Source organism: Brachycentrus maculatus, unplaced genomic scaffold, assembly GCF_059751285.1.
Source record: "Brachycentrus maculatus isolate JH-2025_06_01 unplaced genomic scaffold, ASM5975128v1 h1tg000057l, whole genome shotgun sequence".
Classification (NCBI taxonomy): Eukaryota; Metazoa; Arthropoda; class Insecta; order Trichoptera; family Brachycentridae; genus Brachycentrus; species Brachycentrus maculatus.
The window spans coordinates 1,111,406-1,133,415 of record NW_028280811.1 but is presented as its reverse complement, the minus strand read 5'-3'; the positions used below and the strand labels follow the sequence as shown (position 1 = coordinate 1,133,415).

Sequence of the window (22,010 nt, the reverse complement as noted above, 5' to 3'; positions counted from 1 at the left end):
AACATTTTTACTTCGATCATTATGGATATATTTTTGTCAAAATATGATTCATAATATATTTTGTATTCATTTTGATAAAATATAACATAGAACTTGTAAAAAGGTGGGACAAAATAACAGTCAAAACACATCCGTGGAATAAAAGGGAGTTCCGGAAATACCGTATTGAGAATATCTTATCAAACTAAATTTACTAATCTAAATTAATATCAAATCTTTTAGTATACATATGTATAACCATGTCTCCACTAAAATCACAAAATAGTGTTCCACAATTCTATTTTTTTCCTACTAGTGGATACATTCATGTGCTCCAAGCGTGGAAGGTTCATACTCCACTGACACCGATCTTGATTGGATTCAACAACAAAAACTTGCGTGCACAAGCTTTGTTCACGAAACAATTGACAATTTGGGTGCTGACAGCGAATGCACACTGTGGAAAGTGTATATTTGTGGCTTTTGCAATCAGAATATCTCCATGGAAAAAGTTTAATATGTTCGCTAACGCAGTGAATACTTAGCTTTATTTTATACCAGGCCTGGCCAACCCAAATTATACCCCGAGCCGCATATATCGCTTACTCCTTTCAAGAACGTCATAAATCAAAAATCGTCAATTTTCAGTTGTGCATGTTTTCGGAATACCCAGAAAATGTACTATATTCCAGCAAAAGCTGCACATCTTTAACTTAATATTTACCCGCTCCAGAGCTGAAAGTGTTGTTTTTGCATTTTGAAGAAAAGGTATTGTTTAATTATTTTTTGAAATAAACTAAATATTTTTCAAATGGAGAAAAAACCTTCAGGTTTTACCTAAAAAGACATCTTTTTTTTTGTGCAACAGATTGCACAGTAAAAAGTTCAATAAGTGGCTCGATATTTATTTTTAGTACATTGTGTTATATTTTTAAACTTTAAAAACGTTCTCCTGAAAAATCAAGTTTTTTGATTTCTTGAAAGGAGTGAGCGATATGTCCTAAAACTTTCCCAAGGGCCGCATACAGACATTAGAAAAAAAATTAGAACAACGAATTTCATACTTATTGATATTTTTTAATTATTATAAATAATTCAAATGCAGATGTAATCAGAAAGTACAATCAGGGTAATTATAAAGAAAGAAAAAATTACTACGACCAGATGTGAGAAGAAAACACAATTTGAACCAACAAAATATATATAAATTTGAGAAAAAAAAAAGATCAAAATGATTAATTAGGACACATAAATCAAACAGTATTAACAATTACATTTTAAATAAAAGCAATTTATCAATGACCACTCAGTGCAAAATTTGAGTTTTCGAGATTTTTTGAGATTGCCTTAAATTGACGATGCTGAAGAGTGTGCGAACGGATATTGTTCACTTTTTTATAACAACATGCATGATTGGCTCATAGATAATACTTGAGGGTATAAATTTTGTTGATGTATCAAACCGTGTATCACAAATATATCACAGGTTTAAAAATATATTCTTCATACATGACCGCGGGCCGCACGTAAGGGCTTCGCGGGTTGGCCACCCTTGATTTATACCCTTCATTTTCTTCTTCTTTATGAGCCCTCCGACCTCCACTGCTGGATATAGGCCTCTTCCCCTTCTTTCCATTATATTTAATAATTTCTACTTTTTAATATTTTACACCCTTATATTAAATAATTTCATTCAATGAAATTTGTCATTTATTTGCTAGTGAAATATATAAATTTAGAAATTTGATATAATTTTTCTTATTACTAATTACGGTCAAATTATTAATCTGAATCATAAGATCTATATCATAAGACTTTTTTTAAAGTTAAAAAATATACATTATGTACAGTTTGATTAATAAAAATATATGAAAATTAATATATAATATTTTAAAATGGAATTTCATTGGTCGGAATATGTATTTCACATTTGATTCTGATCACTCTCGTATAATTAACACTATAGCTACAAGGAAAATACATTGAATATAAAACAGTCAAAATCTTTAGAAAACATCAAGTTTTCTCAAAAAAAGCAGCTTCATAAAAATTGGTAAGGGATTGCAAATACTCATGTTATAAGATTTTTTTGAATTCACAATGGAGACAAATCTGAGCATTTACTCACCAGGTTTGTTTGTTACATGGAATATATAGAAATGTTAAAAATCAAAGTACCGCAGAACGGAGCTACTGATATATTACTTGAGCCCAGTACAAAAAAAATATATTCAGATCTATATTTGGTCTACAATAATGAACGTATCGACATGATTCATTGTTTCCCTGACAGGTGACACTTATTGTCACAATACGTTCATTATTGTAGACCAAATACAGATTTAATTTTTTTTTGTACTGGGCTCAAGTAACACATCAAAGTTCAAGTAGCCCCATTCTACGGTACGGTAAAAGCTTGTGAAATTCAAAATTTAACGAGTTTAATTTTTTTTTTTAATATTTAAAATTTGCGAATTAAAAAAAAAAATTACTCCATTTTCCATATATGTACAAACAAGAGCCGCAATGTTTTCAAAGTATTTTTGTTGTTGATGAAAAACAAAAAACCATCAATTCTATTGGAAATAAAAAAATTTCTTCACATCTTTCTCAGATATTTTTTAAAAAATTTTGAATTGAAAAATTTGGTAGCTTGTAATATTTTTAGAATTCAAAGTATACATGATTAAATTAACAAGCTGTTATTATATAAAAAATTATAATTATATTATATTATAAAGTTATAAGATAACTGGTATAAATATCTACTTTCTTCTATTAAAGTCGAAATACAATTATGATTGTAATCTCAAAATTAAAGTTAAGAAAATTAAATTGTAAGCTTAAAAACATACAAGTGTAAATTAATATCATTTCTTCCCTCGTTACTTAAGGTTAGTACACAAATATAAGATATTTGCAATAACGCGAACACATGATATAAATTTTCGAAAAGTATAGTATATGTCAACCTAATATACATAGACCAGGCCGCTGGAATGTAAGGCATATTCTACTAGTAATACTAGCATATTATAGTGCAGAACAGTAACTATTAGTTTGTAGGAATACAACATTTTAAAATAATTAAAATCCAAAAAAACTGATAAACTCTGACATAATTTCGAATATCATTTTATTTTTAATTTAAATATCACCTGTTTCTTAAAATCTATTGTGACACATGTTTCGATGCATTCTGCATAATTTTCAAACATCATATATGATATTCTCAATATTATTAATATTTAAAGCATTTACTTTGTGGTTAGTCATTTTTCCTTGATTTATTTTTTTACAAAAATGTTAATAATACTAGTATATAACAACTCACCGAGATTTTTATGTCTACCGGTTTCGAGACGTACCCTTCTCTTCGTCAGGACAATCACTTTGACGAAGTGACAGGTACGTCTCAAAACCGGTAGACATAAAAATCTCGGTGAGTGGTTATATACTAGTCATATCGCCCACTCCTTTCAAGAACGTCATAAATAAAAAATTAACAATTTTCAGTTGTGCATGTTTTCGGAATGCCCAGAAAATGTACTATATCCCAGCAAAAGAGGCATATTTTTAACTTAATATTTACCCTCTACAGGGCAGAAAGTGTTGTTTTTGTATTTTGAGAAAAATGTATTGTTTACTTTTTTTTTAAATATACTAAATATTTTTCAAATGCAGAAAAAATCTTCAGGTTTTACCTAAAAAGATCTGTCGCACAGTAAAAAGTTTAATAAGTGGCTTGATATTTATTTTTAATACATTGTATTCTATTTTTAAACTTTAAAAACGTTCTCCTGAAAAATCAAGTTTTTTGATTTATGACGTTCTTGAAAGGAGTGAGCGATATATGAAGCTAAATTTGTGTCCTTGGGATGTTGGAAATCCTAAAAATTACTAATACGAAGTCATATACTGCAAATTTTTGAAAAAGAAATTCATGAAAATGTAAATAATACGACAATTAACAATATGACAATGACTCCCCCCCATTGTCTATGTTTCCACTGATAAAATAAAAATAAAAATTAATAAATAAAAATAAGACACAGCTTTTACTCCCTCTTCATCCATTAACATTCAATTTAAAATTAAGACTTAGCTTAACATATAGTGTTTGAAAATGATGCGGAACGCATCACAACACATCGCTCACTCCTTTCAAGAACGTCATAAATCAAAAATCATCAATTTTCAGTTGTGCATGTTTTGGGAATGCCTATAAAACGTACTATATCCCAGCAAAAGAGGCATATTTTTAACTCAATATTTACCCGCTACAGGGCAGAAAGTGTTGTTTTTGCATTTTGAAAAAAAGGTATTGTTTAATTAGTTTTTTTAAATATACTAAATACTTTTCAAATGGAGAAAAAACCTTCAGGTTTCACTTAAAAAGATCTGTTGCACAGTAAAAAGTTCAATAAGTGGCTTTGTATTCATTTTTAATCAATTGTATTATATTTTTAAACTTTAAAAACGTTCTCCTGAAAAATCAAGTTTTTTGATTTATGACGTTCTTGAAAGGAGTGAGCGACATGTCACAATAGATTTTAAGAGATAGTGGTATTTACCAAGTGAAATCTGAATTAAAAATGAATAGATGTTACACTCCCGAATTAATTAATTAAATCATTTCATTGGTTACAGTTTTTTTGTTGTTTACAACCACATACATCTTGGCTAACTCCCTCTATGAACATAAGCAGTCTTGTTCTTAATGAGTTCATTTTATTTATATCTATATGTATCTACATTGTACTTAATGTTGAAATAAATAAATTATATTCAATATGTTCAATGTTCCTCTTATATGTACAGTAAGATCATAGACTCGAGATAAGGCTTAACATATAAAGTCACGGTTACCAATATTATATTTTGTCGCCTTTTATTGTCCTCCGTTGCTCAACCCCTCTTATCAGTGTCCCCAGAAGACCTTCCATCTCATTAGCTGTTTCTTTCAGCTGTGTATTGTCAAAGTTAGTTTCTGTAAATACAAAATTAACACCATCTATAATGATAATAAAAATGAGAAAACGGTTACGATATAAACAGAATGTCAGAAGACAGAATTCCACGTATCGCACTCCAAGGCAATCCTGAAGGACGCAGACCCCCAGGCAGACCTCCGAAAAGATGGAAAGACAGCTGGGAGTCAACATCTTAAGAGCGACATGCGGAGGCACAAACAGATCCCTAGGATCTGCAAAAAGAAGTAGAAAAAGAACCTCTAAGCATTAACATACCATCCAGAGTGAAGTTATTGGCTAGGATGGACTGCAGCCTGTCCAGAACACTGTCAAGGTCAGCGTTGAGCTCCTTCATCTTGTTGTTGGAGGTGGCCACACTCTCCAGGTCCGCATTGAACTTGTCCTCGGAACTGGACGGGCCCGGACCGAAAGCCCTCTTCTTTCTCTGCGATGTGCCGGACGGAACATCCTTGGCTTCCTTCTCTGCATCTGTTTCTGGTAAAAACAAACCAAATGTATAACTGTCCAAGATAAAGCTGTAAGCCCCCATATTCTATTTTACTATATGTGGGTAATTTGTAGATACATTTTTGGATATTTTGTGTGGATTCCGAAAATGTTGTACAAAATACTGACAAAAGTTAAAATAAGAGGCATTTGGGTCATAATTTCACACATGCACCATAACTGAAGTTTCTAAAAAAGTAAAAAGAATTAAAATGCACAATGTTAAAATTTCTAAATGGAGAATGTAGTCATGGGGGCAGTTTTTAACTCGGCCGAACTATGCAGTCATCAGAACTATAAATCCTAATCATGGACCGTATTTTTGTACTTTTTTTTTTCGCATTATTATTGATGTTTGGTCCCTCCTCTATTTCTATATATAAGGCAAAGGCAAAATAAAGGAATGGGTAAATGATCAAGAGTTAATACTGTTAAAATTGTAAAATAATTTTTATTAAAAATAAAAATGTGTTTAAAATGATTTTAAAAAAAAAACATGTAAAAACAACTCCACCGACAAGACACATAAGGTGGCTTGGTGGGTCTCTACAAAAAAAACATGTTAATTATGTTTATGAATTCATAAATAAATGTATGTATGTACATGTATATTTCACATATGGAATTTGTCCACCTTTGTGGTGTAACGGTCAGCGTGTTTAGCTACCGTACTGGAGGTCCCGGGTTCGATTCTCAAGGGGGGTGAAAATAAATATTAGTGATTTTACAGACTAATATTTATTTAATATTATCCTGGACTGAAGTGCAAGAGTGATTGCCTTCATGCAATAAACGATCAAGATCACACTGCGTTGCTTCGATGGAGTGCCCTAGGCATCATTGGGTGCGAATAAGGGTCAAAAGAAAAAAGAAAAAGTATATAATAACAAGTTACCGTTTGAAAACCAGGAGCTGATATCACCCATAGACACCTTGGAGATGCTATCATCATAGTAGTGAGTAGTCGGAGTGGCCTTATCAGGTCTCTGTGCATCATCCGCGGGAGCGATGTTCTTGTGCTCCATGATGGTGGTCTCGTTGATGCACTCTTTGGGCATCATGGGAATGGGACTAAAGGCCTCGAAGGCTTCCATGCGGAGATGGCGCTGCAGAGGCAACGTCTTGTCGGCCGCCTGCCCGGGCTCCGTAGACTCTTCGCATTCCGGAAGCAAGTTTTCCTGAAAAATTGACTGCTTTCATAAATATGGCATACAATGCAAATTTTGATTGTTAGTGTACTAATATCAGGGGAATATATCAAACATTTTCAGGCATAAATGGTGTAAGAATCGTTTTGCCAAAATGTAATTGAATCTCGGGAAATAAAAAGTGTCCGAATCCCCCAAAAATATAAATATTTCAGAAGACAACAAATATATGAGACCTCTCATATTTCTTTTAAGATAAACTATTGAAAGTACTAGTGGAAAACTTCATGAATTATTTTAAGTGCACATGATAAACTATCATAATACTCAACCATTAAATCAATTTTCCAAAAATTTAATTATTGGTTGAAAATGAAGACAGTAAAGGATTCAGTAGATTAAATTATTAACTAAATTATTATTTTTATATTATTTTTTGACATCTCATCAAAGATGAAGAAGAATATGGAAGTCTGGACATTTACGGGGTTGACAACCGTCATAGGCTGGTTTCACTTTACACACGTGTAACATTCACCAATTCTACCCATTATTGACAACTACACTACTCAAATTCTCGGAAGTTCTATATATATGAACCAATTTAGAAACCTTGTTCTTGAATCACTAGAACTTGACTAGAGACATCTATTGGTGAGATGTAAAGAAGCTTTTTATTTTTTGATGAGATGTCAAAAAATAATATGAAAATAACTCCTGTAATTGGAGATAATCCAGATTTTGTGAACAAGTATTTGGACACACTCAAAATGTTGTAAATTATTATTTCATTAATTATTTAATATTATTCACTAAAGGTTCATTTTTTAATGTTGAATACAATATATTTTGTCGGAATTGTCAATTTTAGGCAGGCTTATTGCTAGGAGAGGTCTAACCTTGAACATCTTGAGTCTGTTAATCTGTACTGCAATCTGTCCCCAGTGGTTGTCCACTTTGTGCTGTATCCTTCGGTCCACACTGTTCACTTGCTGCACCTCATTCAGAAGATTGGACAGGTTCTTCAGGGCCCTGTCATAAAAAAATTATTCATTAATACTTATAAAACAACATACTCACTTGTGATTCAACAAAGTATTATTTACCGCAGTTTCAGAAAATCAGTCATACTTCAGATGATTTTTTTCACAGTATTTATGGCTAATGGGAGGGTATCATAACACGAGTCAAGTTAATCCTTCGTAAGTTTCTCACAATAAGAAAAGACAAGGAAAGGTTTAAGTTTAAAGGGGACTTCGATAACTGGAGAGGAATACAATATGCAAAATTATTAACTAAAATCAATAGTTTTTAATACATTAGCATTTTAATACTTAAACTAAACTTTACACTGTAATTGACGTACACACGTTTTTGTCCGCCTCCGTAGTGTAATGGTCAGCACGCTCGGCTACCGTTCTGGAAGTCCCGGGTTCCCAAGGGGGGTAAAATAAATATAAGTGATTTTTTGCTAATTATATCCGCCTCCGTAGTGTAATGGTCAGCACGCTCGGCTACCGTTCTGGAGGACCCGGGTTCGATTCCCAGGGGGGGTAAGAATAAATATGAGTGATTTTTTCACTGTAATATTTATTCAATATTACCCTGGACTGGTACCTGAAGCGGAGGGCTGATCACCTTTCCTTCATGTATAAACGATCAAGATAACACTGCGTTTATATGACACAGTGCCCTATGCACCACTCCGGTGCGGATAAGGGTTTTATATAAACTTTACACTGTAATTGACGTACACATGATAAGCAAACGTCCCTTGTTTTTCTACTAGCCCTGACTACAAAGGAATTCAGATGGTTTGAGATACACGCCATTGCCAAAAGATATTTGTGTAGGTCCTCACCAAAAAGTTATATTTCCAATATTGCACAAAAAAATCCTTTATATACAAATCTGTTATGTTTACTGTATTCTATCGAAATCTTAATTAAAGTTGTGACAAAATGTGATCAATCCTGTGTTAAACCAATATGAAATCATAAAATCGCACACCCGAACATAACAATTTTACAAGGTAGAATTCATGACTACTTAAAAATCATTTATAATGGAAATGTAACGTTTTGATGAGGACCTCCACATTTGATTGCTGATAGATTGTAACAGTCACTTCTATATCTATAGGGAATATGAGTAGTCAGTTTTTTTTTAATGATGTTACATTACAGAAGAAACTATATACTAACTAGAATAAAGAACTAAGAAGAAACTATACCTTAACGATGTTATATTACAGAAGAAACTATATACTAACTATATAGGGAATATGAGTAGTGAGTTTTTTTCTTAACAATGTTACATTACAGAAGAAACTATATATATATACTATATACTAACTTGTTTTGTGATTCCAGCTGAGCGATTATATCCTGGAGCACCATTTTTGGGTCCGATATCAGTTTCCCAGAAGCCCTCCCGATGGTGGAAGTGAATATCTTCCTGTTCTCTTGATTGCACTGGGCGGGTTGTTCCGCATCCCCCGCCGAGCCGGGATGCCTGTTTTCCTTGCCCGGGGCGCCTTGCAGAGGGAACTGCACGTTGGCGGCGAGGGCGGGCCCCCTGCGGCAAGCCGTGGGACAGGGGCAGTTCAGCACACGCTTCACACTCCTCACGAGCCCGATCATGCACTTGGACGGCATGGCCTAGAAAAATGCACTCATTGAATGTTGGGTAATATATCCAAAATAAAACAATATATGTTGGATTGAATTCTACATTTATTTATGTATATGTTAATACGTGAAGCGTTTCGTTTTCTTAGGACATTATCAAACACTATTGAGTGTTTGATAATGTCCTAAGAAGACGAAACGCGACACGTATTTTCATGTAAGTAATGATCAAGATAACACTGTGTCAATATGATGCAGCATCCTATGCACTATTGGGTACAGATAAGGGTAAGAAGAAGAATACATAGACTTTGCTATTAAATATAGACTTTGCTATTAAGTATAGTATTAACCTCTAAGGTAGTATGGCCGTACCCGTACGGCGGTAAATGTCATTGCAAATCGAAGTATGGCCGTACCGGTACGGTTATGGTCATACAGGCTTTATTCATAAGTAAACGTCAGAAATGGATTAACCAACGGCATCTAGCGGCTTTCCCCCATTATATTTTAAAAACTAAACGAAATTAGCGGTATTATCGACTTTACAAAAGCGATTTCAAAATATGTGTGACGTCACAATCATCTTTCGTGGTGTTCGAAACCAGTTTGAACACGTGCGCGCATGTCATCGCGTATACGTATATTTCTCCCGCGAAAGTTGCATTTTTATATAGTTTTTATTATTTATATTGTTTGGTGATTACTTTTTGAAAGTTTTTGAACACGGTTTTATTTAAAAAAAAAAAGTATTTTGTTTGGTGTTTTTGTGTTTTATTGACAATATTTTTATTCTTTGCATACCTTTATTTACGTACTATTTGATAGCGAAAGTCCGTTCGTAGTGTTGTGGAATTTTTGTGTTGTAATTTTTCTTTTATAAATTATCTGTCTCTCAATTTACGATCACGTCGCATAGTTTTATTGAAAAGGACATCTTCGATGCTTTAGTTGAAAGCGACGATGAAGAGTTATACGAAAATATCGACGATTTACCTATTGAGTTTGATAGCTCTTCTGAAGAATCTTCATCGTCAGAGGTAGAAGATGACCCAGAGCTGTCTACATCTAAACGTAGAAGACAAGAAGCGCGTAAATGGTTTGATAGTGATTTTGTCCCCACGTTATATAATTTCGACTGTAGCCAATCTGGTATGTAGACAATTGGTATACCAGTCCCGCTTTGTTTTATTTTCTGTTAGAAAATAAAACGAATGCCTGCGGAACGGCAAAAACAAACAGGAAAAATATGCCGAAGATCAGTACAAATAAAATGAAAAAAGGAGAAGTCACTTTTTATCACTCTGATGGACTGATGGCTCTAAAATGGAAAGACAAAAGAGAGATAGTGATGCTTACAAGCAAGAAAAGATACAAAATTCATGTGTGAAGTGTGCAACGTCGCTTTGTGTATACATCCATGTTTCAAAGCCTACCACACTAAAAAACATTATTAGTCATGTTTTGTGTTTCATCTATGCATTTATATGTATTTTTAATTATTTTGTAAGTGTAAGTTTTCAATTACTTTTAGTGGAGTGAAGATTATTACTGATTAGACTAGTGTACGAATATTTTGACACCGCAACCAATAGTTGACGACACCTGAAATAAACATACGATTTTTCAATAAAAACTTTGAAAAATGGTAAGTTTTAATTTTTTTTTCTTTGAAAAATGGAAAGTTTTATTTTTGATTATTGTGTTGAAGTCGTTAAACATAATACTTTTTATTTTTAATTTTTATAAAATAACTCACTCCGTATGGTACTTACATCATACCAAAACTCACTACCTTAGAAGTTAAAAAATACTCACAAATGGGTATATGGAAACTGGAAGCACAGTAGACATTGAATTAAATTGTAGTTAATTAAGTTAAAAAATTAAAAGAGCAAAATGATATAACTGATAAAGATTTTTTTTTTGAATAACCCATAAAGTCTCCATTAAAGAGGCTTGCCTGCAGATAGGATAGTAAAGACAGTAAAGGTAGATGTGAAAAATATATCAAAAACAATCAGACCATTTTAAAAAAATGCAATTGACAGAAATCAAACTGACAACTCCAGTCTCGCAGATAAATGTCTACCCAATACGCTATGGCACCATAAAAAAAAATTGCACTTAACGTGATTGATACAGAAAGTAATTACCTGAGAATCGACAATTTCCTTAACAGAATGTGACTTTTTGTGTCGATGGATGATGCTTCCGGAACTGGTTTTGATTTCATTATACAAGTAACATCGCTCACAAAGCAGCATACCCCAACATCTAGTACATTTGAACTTCAATCCCTGTAAAAAATAAAGCTTATCAAAACGAAATCTATAGTTGTCAGCATTTTTGCCACAATTACAGTGAAACATCTATCGTTTTTTAAAGGGACCTATTGAAATAAACAATGAATGCGGGATTAAGAGGTCAATACACAAGGAGATACGATAGTGTAACGATACTGTCCTCCCAATCTGCATAACCATTGGTAGGTTAAAAATATAAGAAGAATACAAATTTTAGATCCAAATAAATATAAAATAATTAAAAAAAGTTGAACAGATCCAAAAAAAAATAATATTAGAGTTTATTGCATTGTTAATATTCTGTCATTAATAATTTTTTTTTTTATGGACTTATTTTCAAAAGTCAGCAGTATATTTTTGGCTTTGCAAATGATTTCTTTCGGCATCAGTTATTGAATTGTGTAGTAGAACATTTTCAATCATTCAAAAAGTATGCATGCTTCTGAAAATGGAGGTACAGGCAGCGGCTCCGCTTAATCAATATCGACCTCTTCGGCATTGTAAATATTTCGAGGCTCATAACATTCCAACAGTTTTAGAAGCTCATTTATAAACAACGAAGTTCTTTCCAGATCTACGGATGCATCCTGCGATAATCTTGTACACAAGACCGTGGTGATCTTTAAAACGACTTATGCACCAGTTTGACTCTGCGTACGCAGCGTAATTCAAATGATGAATGCGATAAACGACTGGATAGAAACGATTGATGCAATCTGTTTTTGCATGAAATGAATTCGGGTAGAAGAAATAAACGACACATCCGGGAAAATGATTATTGAAGAACGATAGATAGAGGTTTCACTGTATATTATTTATGGTCTTGTTACTTACAAAGGGGTTTTTTGTGGAACAAAGCGAGCACTTCCAGGGAGAAATGGAAGTTTGGGGAGTGGCCCTCAAAATCCGTAGTCTCTCGCACACGTCAGTCCATGCCAGCATGGCTGGTCCACTTTCAAGCCATTCCATCAGTCCATGCTCTGATAAACCCAGCATACCGGGAGTCTGCAATTATTAGACTAAATTTATATTCCATTTAAGGTGATAATTTAGTTGAGTTAGAAATTTAACTGCAAAATAACTATAAAGTGATAAAATGAATTCATAACAACTGAAAGATATAGTAATTAAAAAACAAATTTGGCGAGAAAATAATGAAATTTGTGTGGTAACTCTGTCTACAGAAAAGAATGAATTAATGCAAGGCTGAGATAAGCATTTTCAATAAAATTAACAAAGGTTTGTTAAGATGGTTTGGGCATTTGAGTGGAAGTTTCGGATACCCCCTCAGAGACAACAGAAAAGTATCAGGTGCATAAAGTTGTAATATTTTGATGGAAAGTTAGTAAATAATTTTGTAGAATTAAAAGTCGAATTTGGGTAATTGTGAATTATAAATAATCAAAGGGAATGTAGTCCTTTCGATACCACAGGTTAGAGCGCTATGTGCAGCGCAGTCAAAGGATAACTGAAGAAGAGTCATTGCTTCGACAAGGATCACAACCCTTAGTAATGAGGAATAAGACAGAGAAGAGAATATTTTCGAGTAAAGAAAAAGACCTTGGCGAAGCAGCGGTCGACCTCGGGCTGCACGGCGTGGCGCCCGAAGGTGGCGCCCTCGCCGAGGTACTCGGGCACTGCGGCCGCGCGGGCCAGCAGCCCCGCGAGGCGCCGGGGGCGCGCGCACCCGTTGTGGTCGGCGGCCGCGCCCAGCAGGAACCGCCACGCCTCGCGCCGCCCGCACCGCGACACCAGCGCCAGCCCCGCCTTGGCCGCCTGCACGCTGATGGACGACACGCGCTCCCTGGGCGACAGGATACAAACATGAGCCACTTAATATATAATCCTTCAAGGAATTGTCCTCCAACAAAAATAGTAGAACGAGAGAATAGTAAAACAATGTTTTTTCACAGTTTGACATATGTAATACAAAAATGTAATAATTAAATAATTAAAATGTAACTTTGTTTTAAAATCGATATAAATATTTTATTTTAACTTAATTATAATCTCTACCGGTTTCGAAGCTAACCGCTTCTTTATCGAGACTGATTTATAAAAATAAAACTTTATGTAAAACCTGTAAAAAGTATTGGTAGTATGCATTAATTCATGCGGTTTCCTAAGAGAGGGTGTTACTAGTATTATTACGCGTCGTGTTCATCAGTGACTATATTCATTTGAAAGCTACCATCATTGCGCGTCTTTTTCAGTATATATCATTTGGTTGAAGCGTAAACAACAATTTGAAAATGTCCAACTTTGTGCCAGATAAAGTGTTTTTACGGGGAGTTCTTCTTCATTACTTTAACATGAAGAAAAGTGCTACCGAAAGTCACCGTATTTTAGTGGAGGTTTATGGTGACCATGGTCTAGCTGATTGAACGTACCAGAAGTGGTTTGCACAGTTTATAAGTGGCAATTTTGACTTAGAAGACAAGAATGACCAGGACAGCCAAAAAAGTTTGAAGATGAAGAATTGGAGGCATTGCTCGATGAAGATGTGTGCCAAACGCAAGAAGAACTTGCAAAATAATTGGGAGTTGATCAAGCAACCATTTCCCGATGTTTAAAAGCATCGGGATTCATCCAAAAGCTTGGAAATTGGGTGCCGTATGAATTGAAGCCAAGCCATCGTTGCAAGTGACGTGCCAAGAGACGTGCCATATGTTGCAAGACCAGTTGAAAACTATTTGTAAAACAGTGGGTGGTAAGTTCTACCTCACCCGTGACTATATGCATTTGAAACCCGCCTAATATCCCAGAGATAGCCCCTTCTGATTACTACTTGTTCAGATCAATGCAGAATGCCCTCACCGGAATACACTTCACTTCAGAACAGGTTATCAAAAATTGTCTCCATTCGTTCTTGGCCGCCAAGCCGGTGAAGTTCTTTTGGGATGGAATCCACAAACTGTCAGAAAGATGGGCAAATGTCGTAGCTTCGCATGGACAATACTCGGAACATTGAATGTATAACCATTTTTTTCACAAATAAGCCTTAATTTTCGAAAAAAATTCATGCATACCCCCTGTATGCAAGTAAATTAATTAATTAATTAAAGAACCATGTTTTTCGCCCAGTATACTTAAAATAAATTTAAAGGTCAATAAAATGATTAAAGTATAAACTTACCTATCATACACATTCAATAGAAAGTTGAGAGCAAGTTCCGTAGCCAGATCGACATCACCAACAAAAGTACCCTCTTTGTGGGCAGCAAAATAAATGTCAGTCAAGATGGCTTCCAATTCAAAGGGCTCGAGCACAAACGTACTCTCAGATAGACTCAGGCAGTGGTGACTGAACACTCTAGCAATTATGCGGACACTGGGCACTAAAGATAAAAGTTACATTTATTAATATCCAATATTAACACATTGTTTGCAGGAAATGCTTAAAAGCGTCTTTTATATACTGTTGGTAGAGAGAGGGTGATGCTTATAAGCGTCCTATTTGCTAACTTTTGGTGGAGCGCGAGAGACACCAAAAAACATTATACAAATAGGAATTGGGTTTGCAGTTACTTGTTGTGATTAGTATACCAATTAGGGTCGAGGTTGATGAAAAACCGCTCCAACTTTTTGATGAAATAAATATGTTGATATCCAATATTAACAGGAATGATGCCAACTTTTTGTAGTAATAAAAGCATAAAAAAGTAAGTGTATAAAAAAAACAGAATATTTACATATCGCTCACTCCTTTCAACAACGTCATATATCATTTTTAAAGTTTAAGAATATAATGAAATGTTTTAAAAATAAATATCAAACCACTTTTGACCTTTTTACTGTGCAACAGATCTTTTTAGGTAAAATCTGACGGGTTTTTCTCCATTTTAAAAACATTCAGTATATTAAAAAAAATAATTAAACAATACCTTTTCTAAACAATGCAAAAACAACACTTTCTGCCCTGTAGCCGGTAAATATTAAGTTAAAAATATGCTGTGTTTGCTGGGATATAGTACATTTTCTAAGCATTCCGAAAACATGCACAACTGAAAATTGACGATTTTTGTTATATGACGTTGAAAGGAGTGGGCGATACGTTAATTGATAAAATTGTCATACTCGTCAATTATAAAATGCAGTTTTGTTAACATTTTAGTAGTCTCAATTTTCATTATTTGATATATTATGGGTGACTTATGGTTGATAATTGTAATGATTTATGAAATACACAAATAAATCTTTTAAAACCAGTCACTGTTCCAATAATATTGGATAATATATTGGATAATGCATTGGTAATAGAAAAAAAATTGCTCTGACAATGATTATGCTGGCAAAACAAATGAGAAAATTATAAGTTATCAGAGAATTCTAAATGACCTACATAACCGCAAGTGGCGAAGTCAATCTTATTTTTTTTATAAAACTCATTTTAGACTGCTAAAAATAAGTTTCAAAATATTTCAAATCCTTGTAAAACTATACTCTTACCTTTTAAACTTTCTTGAAGAGATATTATTTTATAGGCCATTCGATACACGGCATATCGGATATCACAAGCCTGATTCATCTTCGCAATAATATCTGCAAATGCTGGATGATCCCATTGCTTCACAGACGATTCGTCGCTGGAATAATACAGTAGTAATATTACAATTACAGTGATAACGAATGCACATATTGAAAACTTTCACCACTGATACATTTTGTTTCCTGTCAAAAGCATGACAAAAAACCGTTCGAAATTTTGTTTACGTTTAGAAATAATAATAAAAATAATTATGCCCAGATTTAATTACAACAATACCATGTTTAACATGTATCGATGGTGTATTTTTGGAAACTGATATCTTGTTTATAATATCGTCTTAATTTACTTAATTTCTGAGAAATTCAATTAGTCAGTCTTTGGACAAATTTTTAACGAACTTTTAGATATGAAGAAATTGACATCTAATCAAATAATAACAAATTTATTACAAACCTGATATAGTACGGGAAGCCAGCTTCGTTTTCACATTTTTTCCAGGTATTTTGTGCCATTTTCCAAGCCGTTTTAAAACGGATTCTATAGCGGATTTTCGATATTATTTCATATTACACTTGTTCGAAAAACACTTGTCATAACGCGATAAAACAACAATAATAAGGCACTGACGAGCTTCCTAACTTGTTACAGATTGAAGTCGCGAATAACTTTCACAATACGTTTGAATCGTAAAATAGCCGTCCGCGTCATGTCATGATTTAAAATCTCACGAATTCCCTATATAAAAACTACGTCTTGTTACGAAGACGGCGGAGCAGAAGAGAAAAGAAAAATACTAATTCCACAATGGCAGCACTGAGCCCGTACACCAACTAAAAATCTAAGAATTTTTGGATAAAACACTATTAGTTCGTGACAACCCTGTCCATCGAAGTAAATCGCGTGATTTTTCCATTAGATTTGCATTCATCGATTAAAAGAATCGGTATTTTAAATACGAATAGAATATAACGACATCACCGGCCGACGTCAAGGAGAAAAACTGACTTCTCCCAAAAGCGTTTTCGAAGCCCGATTTATCCAATCACGACCCGTATTGTATCTGGAAATCAAATTTCAACCAATCACCGCTTACTTTTGGTTTGCGCCGGCGCATTGTGCAGACCGAAGGTGAACGCCATTTTGCAAGCGTCCGTCTATTGGCCTTGTCACGTTCCGGCTGGTGTTTTCGGAACCTTACTACATCGTGTTTTCCTGTATTGTTTTAAAGTTTAATAGTGCGCGATGGGCGATTATCAAACCGTAGGCCAGGATAATCTGGGGGTTGCGCAGCTGGAGATGGGAGGAAACCCGAACGCACTAGCTTTACGCCGCCCATTCGATCCTCTGGCGCACGACTTGGAAGCGAGTTTCCGTCTTACGAGATTCGCCGACCTCAAAGGTCGCGGCTGCAAAGTTCCCCAAGATGTGCTCAACAAGTTGGTGGAATCCCTCCAGCAGGATTACAACTCCCAAGACGAACACTCGCACTTCATGCATATGGCCATCCCCCGCATCGGCATCGGTCTCGACTGTTCCGTGACCCCCCTGCGCCACGGCGGCCTATGCCTGGTGCAAACCACGGACTTCTTCTACCCGCTGGTGGACGACCCCTACATGATGGGCAAGATAGCCTCGGCCAACGTGCTCAGCGACCTGTACGCCATGGGGGTGACGGAGTGCGACAACATGCTCATGCTGCTCGGCGTGTCCACCAAGATGACGGAGAAGGAGCGCGACGTGGTGATCCCGCTCATCATGCGCGGCTTCAAGGACTCGGCGCTGGAGGCCGGCACGTCCGTGACGGGCGGCCAGACGGTCGTGAACCCCTGGTGCACCATCGGCGGGGTGGCGTCCACCATCTGCCAGCCCAACGAGTACATCGTGCCCGACAACGCCGTGATGGGCGACGTGCTGGTGCTCACCAAGCCGCTGGGCACGCAGGTGGCCGTCAACGCGCACCAGTGGCTGGACCAGCCCGAGCGCTGGAACCGCATCAAGCTGGTGGTGTCGGAGGAGGACGTGCGCAAGGCCTACCACCGCGCCATGGACAGCATGAGCCGGCTCAACCGCATCGCCTCCCGCCTCATGCACAAGTACAACGCGCACGGCTCCACCGACATCACCGGCTTCGGGCTGCTGGGCCACGCGCAGAACCTCGCCTCGCACCAGAAGAACGAGGTGTCCTTCGTGATCCACAACCTGCCCGTGATCGCCAAGATGGCGGCCGTGGCCAAGGCTTGCGGCAACATGTTCCAGCTGCTGCAGGGCCACTCCGCCGAGACCTCGGGGGGGCTGCTCATCTGCCTGCCGCGCGAGCAGGCCGCCGCCTACTGCAAGGACATCGAGAAGCAGGAAGGCTACCAGGCGTGGATCATCGGGATCGTGGAGAAGGGCAACCGCACCGCGCGCATCATCGACAAGCCCAGAGTGATCGAAGTTCCCGCCAAAGATTAAACATTACCGACGAGACGACGCGCGGTGCTCTGGAGGGGATTGTTCTCTTTTCATTTTCGTAAGTTTAAAAATTCGCATTTGCGATGATTCCAAACTGTGGTATCGACTTGTAAAGAATTTGGGGAATACTTGAACATATTATTTTAATAGATTTATGTAGTTATAATCAAAATAGTTAAGTTGGTCTGCGTGTATTTTGTGTTTCTATTTTTCAAAGGTCATTAATCGCTTTGGAACTGGTGTATAAATTTAAATATGTGATTAAATGGAGGAACTCCAAGTTTTCTTCTAATCTAGTTTTATCCTAAGAATATTCACACTTCACATTTATATTTGTCTTATTCACTTTTAAACAATATTGTAATCAAACAGTATAATGTAAACACTAACAAAAATAAAGTATAAATAAAGTTTATTTTCTATGAGCCTTTTATTATTTAATTATGTAGATATATTTTAATTGGCAACTAGATACCACCCACTCCTTGGTTAACATTACTTCAAGTAATTTTGGGCATCGAGTGAATCATTTGAAAAATGGTATTCTAATAATTTATACAGTGAAATTAATTAAATAATTCTATTATTTTTATTCCATTCGTCTATCATTATAATATCCATGTATTTAGCTTTCTCTTCTTGCTGGTTGAAATATTTGATGACCATGTCCCAAATTTAATCAATGACTTATCTGACATCTCACTTTTGAAGGGTGGCTTTACCAGGTTTTATGAGAAAAAAGGTCTGATACACGTTGCCCCATGTGCCAATGATGCAGATAAAGAAAAATGCATAAATAGTACCTACCCGTGAGTAAAGCCATAGGGTGTTTGTGCACTACACGATATTTACCGTCTGGCACGCCAGTTAGCATATAAAACGGATGATTGGCTTGTGCTTTTGTCCATCTTTCTTCGGATCGTGAACACAATGCGCGTAAATTCGATCACGCTAAACTGTCGTAGTCGCTTTCATTTTTCACAACTGGACTGCCAGATGGTAAAATTCCGTGTAGTACACAAGCGGCTATACTGGTACAACTAGAGGTGGGCAAGATCCGGTAATTCAGAGGATCTGCATCAGTGGATCTATACCATCTAAGTGATTTGGTCATCAAGACAGGGAAATTTAAACAATAGATCTTTTTGGTTCTACTGTCGTTTCGGTCATTGATTTAAAAAGTTCTAGCAACCCATTTTTAGACCTATCACTCCTAAATCAGTATACATATCTAAACAGGTCAGTGTTCATGAACTAGATTCACTCAAAACTGAGATCTGGTGAGATCAATCAGTGTATCTCGATGGATCATGAAGATCTAGTCGTTTATGAACATCCAATGACTACTGCATTGTGATTTCTCTCCAATGAGTTTGCAATTTAGATGTATTCCAGGCAATCACATAAATCAGGATAATTTTGAAAAACCGATGCCTTAAAATCACTCTGGGAAGAGTTATTAGAATGATAATTTATATTTATTTTATGATTCCTATCTAGGACCTCCACACATACGTAGAATTTCTCTCTTGTGCAGCCACAATAGCGCCCACGCCGCGAATACCTAAGCGAATTATAAGAAGACATGGGCTACTCAACGTATGAGGAGCTGAAGAGGGTTTCGGAAAATAGACCAGAATGGCGAAGGAGATGTCATTTGTTGCTGCAGACCAATCCGCAGGATTGAGACCAGAGAAAATGATTGAAATTATTTTTGGGTTTTGCATTCTATCATAATGGTATGGAAGATTTCTTTACAAAGATAATAAACAAGTTTAAATTTTAATGTTTGCCTCACTGGGTGATCCCGTGCAGAAGACTACGTTTTAGAAGTTTGTTTTAATATTTTTTTATTTGACACCTCTAGAAAGGTTACCGGAATGATAATTTCCATGACATACTTGATTAATTTTATCTCCTATCTGTGGAACTCTACTCACATAGGTTGAACTTATCTCAGTTTGTGATATATGTTATATAATTTGTTAATATTAAAAACATTTTAATAATATAACCGCTGTATTTTAGCCAGTATTATGAAAAGTACATAAAAATGTATGCCTCCTTAATTTTAAAGGAATTCCACTAAGCTAAACCAATATTGGCCTCATATACCCTGATATTCAGAGACAATGAAACCTCCAACATTTTTTAAAGTTAATATATTGATATATTATATTATAGGTGTCTCAACTTAAGATAAAGCATCTATCATTTTTATAGAATACAAGAAATCTGAGCATCCCAGGGCCTACGATCTGGCATCACTTTATACACTTGTGTAATGTTCGTTATTCTGCCCATTATTGAATATCCAAAAAGCATTAATTTTTTTCATAGATGTTTATAAGTACCTCTAAAATTCTCAACTGAGGGCACCATCGTCAGCCAAAATTTCACATATCTTAATGATAAGTAACATACGAAAGGAATCCAACAACAGTGCATTTATACATCTAAAAAAATTTATGCAATATATGTGTTCAACAGAATGGTGAATGTTATAAAGTGATTACTACACACATTATTGTCGGGCGGCTTTTTCTATACTAATCACAAGTAACCGCAAACCCAATTCTGATCTGTACAATGTTTTTTTAGCATCTCTCGCGCTCTACCAAAAGTAAGCAAATAGAATGCTTATAAGCGTCTCCCGCTCTCTACCAATAGTATGTAAAAAGACATGTGTAAGCGTTTCCCACAAACAATGTGTTAAGCCAGGCCAACTGCCAGGTCGTAAGCTCTAGCATGCTCAGACTTTCACCTTCTTACAAATAATAACAATAGATGCTACGTCTCAACTTGAGACACCTATCATCCTCAAGCCGCTTGTGCATTACACGGAATTTTACCATCCGGCAGTCCGGTTTTGAAAAATGAAAGCGACTACGACAGTTTAGCGTGATCTAATTTACGCGTAATGTGTTCACTCACCGATTCGAAGAAAGATGGACAAAAGCACAAGCCAATCATCTGTTTTATATGCTAACTGACGTGCCGGATGGTAAAATTCTATGTAATTCCGTGTAGTGCACAAATACCCTCAGGGTGAATAATCCAAAGTCTGATAAATAAATAAAATGTTAATCCATTAAATTATAATGCTTTCTAGCTTTCGTACTGGTATTGTGTAAATGCCATTTTATCCTAGTACACTCAATAATTACTAATTTGCATTTACAATCTTCCGCAAAGAATGGTTGATTTGACATAAATAGTTTTCCAACCTATTTGCAGTACAGGTACTAACATAAACAACTTAACAGTCGAATTTTGGCGAGAAAATTCGTCAGTGGAGGAAATTATCACCAAACAACTCAAAACAGGAATACCAGTTAACACTGTTAGTCAACAAATACATAAATGTATTTGGCTCGGGCAAATCGATACCACCAAGTTGGAATACGATCTGCCCGAGCAGCATTCGAACTCATCAATGCAACACAAACTCCTTGCCCGGGTCACGCTCGAGATAAACTGGCAACTAGTTAAAAGGGGTCCATCAATGAAAAATAAAACTCGAA

General features: G+C 35.8%; 2 protein-coding genes across 5 annotated transcripts; one reads left to right on the top strand and one right to left on the bottom strand.

The window, feature by feature from the left end:
• Nucleotides 1-4,629: 4,629 nt before the first annotated feature.
• Nucleotides 4,630-16,782, bottom strand: LOC148311758 (uncharacterized). Of its 4 annotated transcripts, none has more exons than XM_088278426.1 (11): nt 16,486-16,782; nt 15,993-16,129; nt 14,680-14,881; nt 13,104-13,347; nt 12,378-12,548; nt 11,394-11,537; nt 8,963-9,267; nt 7,507-7,639; nt 6,355-6,637; nt 5,229-5,447; nt 4,630-4,969 (listed from the first exon to the last, which is right to left on the bottom strand). In XM_088278426.1, the coding sequence occupies exons 1-11, from the start codon at nt 16,542-16,544 to the stop codon at nt 4,854-4,856; spliced, it is 2,013 nt and encodes a 670-aa protein (XP_088134552.1). In that variant the 5' UTR covers nt 16,545-16,782; the 3' UTR covers nt 4,630-4,853. The 4 variants fall into 4 exon arrangements, with proteins under 4 accessions (XP_088134552.1, XP_088134550.1, XP_088134551.1 ...); XM_088278424.1 differs by having other exon boundaries at nt 4,725-4,969; nt 6,355-6,649; nt 16,486-16,670; XM_088278425.1 differs by having other exon boundaries at nt 4,725-4,969; nt 5,229-5,441; nt 6,355-6,649; nt 16,486-16,670.
• Nucleotides 16,783-16,807: 25 nt separating this feature from the next.
• On the top strand, nt 16,808-18,911 carry Sps1 (inactive selenide, water dikinase). The gene has a single exon (XM_088278429.1). The coding sequence runs from the start codon at nt 17,275-17,277 to the stop codon at nt 18,484-18,486; it is 1,212 nt and encodes a 403-aa protein (XP_088134555.1). The 5' UTR covers nt 16,808-17,274; the 3' UTR covers nt 18,487-18,911.
• The last annotated feature ends 3,099 nt before the right edge of the window (nt 18,912-22,010 follow it).